At 38.9% G+C, this 2882-nt stretch overlaps 1 protein-coding gene across 1 annotated transcript; it reads left to right on the top strand.

The window, feature by feature from the left end:
- The first annotated feature begins 441 nt into the window (after nt 1–441).
- Nucleotides 442–2599, top strand: LOC120073911 (UDP-glycosyltransferase 87A1-like). The gene is made up of 2 exons (XM_039026825.2): nt 442–1572; nt 1657–2599. The coding sequence occupies exons 1-2, from the start codon at nt 1080–1082 to the stop codon at nt 2520–2522; spliced, it is 1359 nt and encodes a 452-aa protein (XP_038882753.1). The 5' UTR covers nt 442–1079; the 3' UTR covers nt 2523–2599.
- Nucleotides 2600–2882: the final 283 nt, after the last annotated feature.

Genomic DNA, 2882 nt, shown 5'->3' with positions numbered 1-2882 from the left:
AAATCGACAATTTTTCGCAAATATCATAACCTCAAAGGTCCCAATCAGTTTTTTCCTCTTTTTGTAAGGATCTCGTCAACTTTCGTTTTTTTGCAAATGTCTCATCACTTTTTCCCTTTCCAAGAAAACTTTAGTAAAAAAAAAAAAATTCTCTCTTTCTCCCAATTATTCACACACATAATCCATTTTCTCTTCTCTCTGTTTTCTTATCTTTTAGCCACTACTTCTCGGTTCTCTTTTCTCTTCCCTCCTCCCACTGCCACGACCTTCGCTGCTCTCCTCCTTCTTTCTCTTTGCTCTTCAGTTTTTTATCTCTTCTATTTTCCCTTTGTTCCTTTTTCCTTTTACTTTTCTTCTCCATTTCCTTTTCAATCTCGATCCTTCTTTTTTCTTTTAGTTCTCTCTTCTTCTTTTTTTTTTTTCCCTCTATTCTCCTTTTGTTTTTTTTCCCTCTTCTTTCCCATTTTTTCACCAAAGATATAAAATCGACTGATTGATTGTGTGGTCGGCTAGCCGGCATCACCAACCTCTCAAAAACCGACGACCACCAATCAAACAAAACCAACATGTTTGTGGTCGGTGCTAGTTTGAGTTCAAAACTGACAGTCGATGGATCCATGATCACCCCAACAATTTTTTTGTATGTTTAGGTTGAAAGGCCACTTAGAAGTATTTGAATTCTAACTTTTAAAACCATAACAATTCAATTCTATCTTTTTCCAAATTATATAGACCCAATTTATAATATAAACTTCAATCAATATGGTAACAATTATTTTTTGAGTAATACTTGATCTTTATATATTTCAATTTCATAACATAAAAAATAAATTAAATTTTTTCCATACTTGATCCTTACCCATTTCAATCAAATAATATCAAAATAAATTAAATTTTTTTTTATTAAGATGAAATTATTTGATAGGATGTAGAAATAGAGTTTTTTCCCATACATAACTCAACAAGTAGTTAGATTTCCATCAATCAGAAACTTATCCTTATCCCATCTTTACTGATTTCTTCTTCTTCATCATTTTCTCTGATATTCCACAGTTCACACTTCCATTGATTCTCTAAAAATGGATTCCACCATTTTTGAAACTCCTCAACTCACCCACTTCGCGGCATTACCCTACCCCGGCAGAGGCCACATTAACGCCCTCATGAACTTCTGCAAGCTCCTCTCTCTAAAAAATCCCGACATTCAAATCTCCTTCATCATCTCCGACGAGTGGCTCACCTTCCTCGCCGCCGACCCCAAACCCCAAAATCTCTATTTCGTCACTTTCCCCAATGTCATCCCCTCTGAGCTTGGCCGCGCCAAGGACTTCCCTGGTTTCTTCCGATCAGTCAACACCGTAATGGAACCTCCAATTCAGACTCTGCTCACTCACCTCCACCCGTTGCCGTCGATCATCGTTGCTGATTCCTTCCTCACGTGGGCCGTTCGGTTAGGCAACCGCCTTAACATTTCGGTGGCTTCCTTCTGGCCCATGTCCGCTACAGTTCTCTCCATTTATTACCATTTCGACCTTCTTACAGAAAATGGGCATTTCCCGGCTGATCTCTCAGGTACTGCAAAAATTTCCCTTGTTCTGAATTTTTTAATTTATGAGAAAAATCTTTGACGGAAAAAGTTGTTTCTTTTTCTTAAAGAGCGTGGTGAAGAGATTGTCGATTACATTCCCGGAGTTTCCGAGACTCGTCTTGCATATCTTCCCACTTTCTTCTCCGGCGATGGCCATGAAGTCATTGATTTAACATTGGAAGCTGCACGTTCTATTGACAAAGCTCAATTTCTCATCTCCACTTCTGTTTACGAGCTTGAACCCTTTGTAATCGATATTTTGAAACTGAAATTTCCATTTCCAGTTTACACAGTCGGACCCTGTACACCATATTTCGACGCCCCAAACGGCTGCACGGACGACTATCTTCGGTGGCTGGACTCCCAAGCAGAGGGCTCTGTTTTGTACATTTCGCAGGGGAGTTTTCTTTCAGTTTCAAGGGCGCAAATGGACGAGATCGTCGCCGGCGTGAAAGCCAGTGGCGTTCGGTTCTTGTGGGTGGCGCGCGGGGACGACGTCCAGTTGAAGGGCGTAGGTAGAGAAACGGGGATGGTGGTTCGATGGTGCAACCAATTGAGGGTTCTTTGCCATAGCGCCGTTGGGGGATTTTGGACTCACTGCGGTTGGAATTCGACTCTAGAAGGGGTTTTCGCGGGGGTTCCGATGCTGACGTGGCCGATATTCTGCGACCAAGTTCCGAACAGTAAGAAAATTGTGGAGGATTGGAAAGTTGGTGTGCGACTGAAAGCAGTTGGGGTTGGGGATTTGGTGACGGGAGAGGAAATTGCAGAGTTTGTGAAGAGATTTATGAACTCAGAGAGAGTTGAAGGAAGGAAGATGAGGAACAGAGTGATGGAATTGCGAGAAATTTTCCGACGAGCGGTGGCGAAAGGCGGTTCCTCTTATTCTAACATTGATGAATTTCTCAACCATATTACTGCTATTACTGCTTGATCTGGTGGTTCATTCGAGGCACAATTTATATCTATGTACACTCATTTAGACCTAGTTTAGTAATCATTTATCTTTTTTACTTAGTTTTTTAAACCATTAAAAATTAGATAATAAAGAAAAAAAATTGGTGATAGAAGTAATGGTCTACCTTAATTTTCAAAAACAAAGACAAAAAACAAAATAGTTATTAAATGGGATCTTAGTAAATATGTTTTCAAATTTATAATAATTTAATAAGTGAACACTAATATATGACACTAGGGTGTGTTAAAAATACATTTTTAGCTATTTAATTTAAAAAAAATTATTTTGAAAAAAATTATAGTGTTTGACAATTACTCAAAATAATTTTTGAACTGT

The sequence above is a fragment of the Benincasa hispida genome, chromosome 3 (genome assembly GCF_027475165.1).
Source record: "Benincasa hispida cultivar pf3 chromosome 3, pf3_genome.v1.1, whole genome shotgun sequence".
NCBI classification, from domain to species: domain Eukaryota; kingdom Viridiplantae; phylum Streptophyta; class Magnoliopsida; order Cucurbitales; family Cucurbitaceae; genus Benincasa; species Benincasa hispida.
The sequence above is the reverse complement of the archived record's forward strand: the minus strand, read 5'-3'. Positions and strand labels throughout refer to the sequence as shown.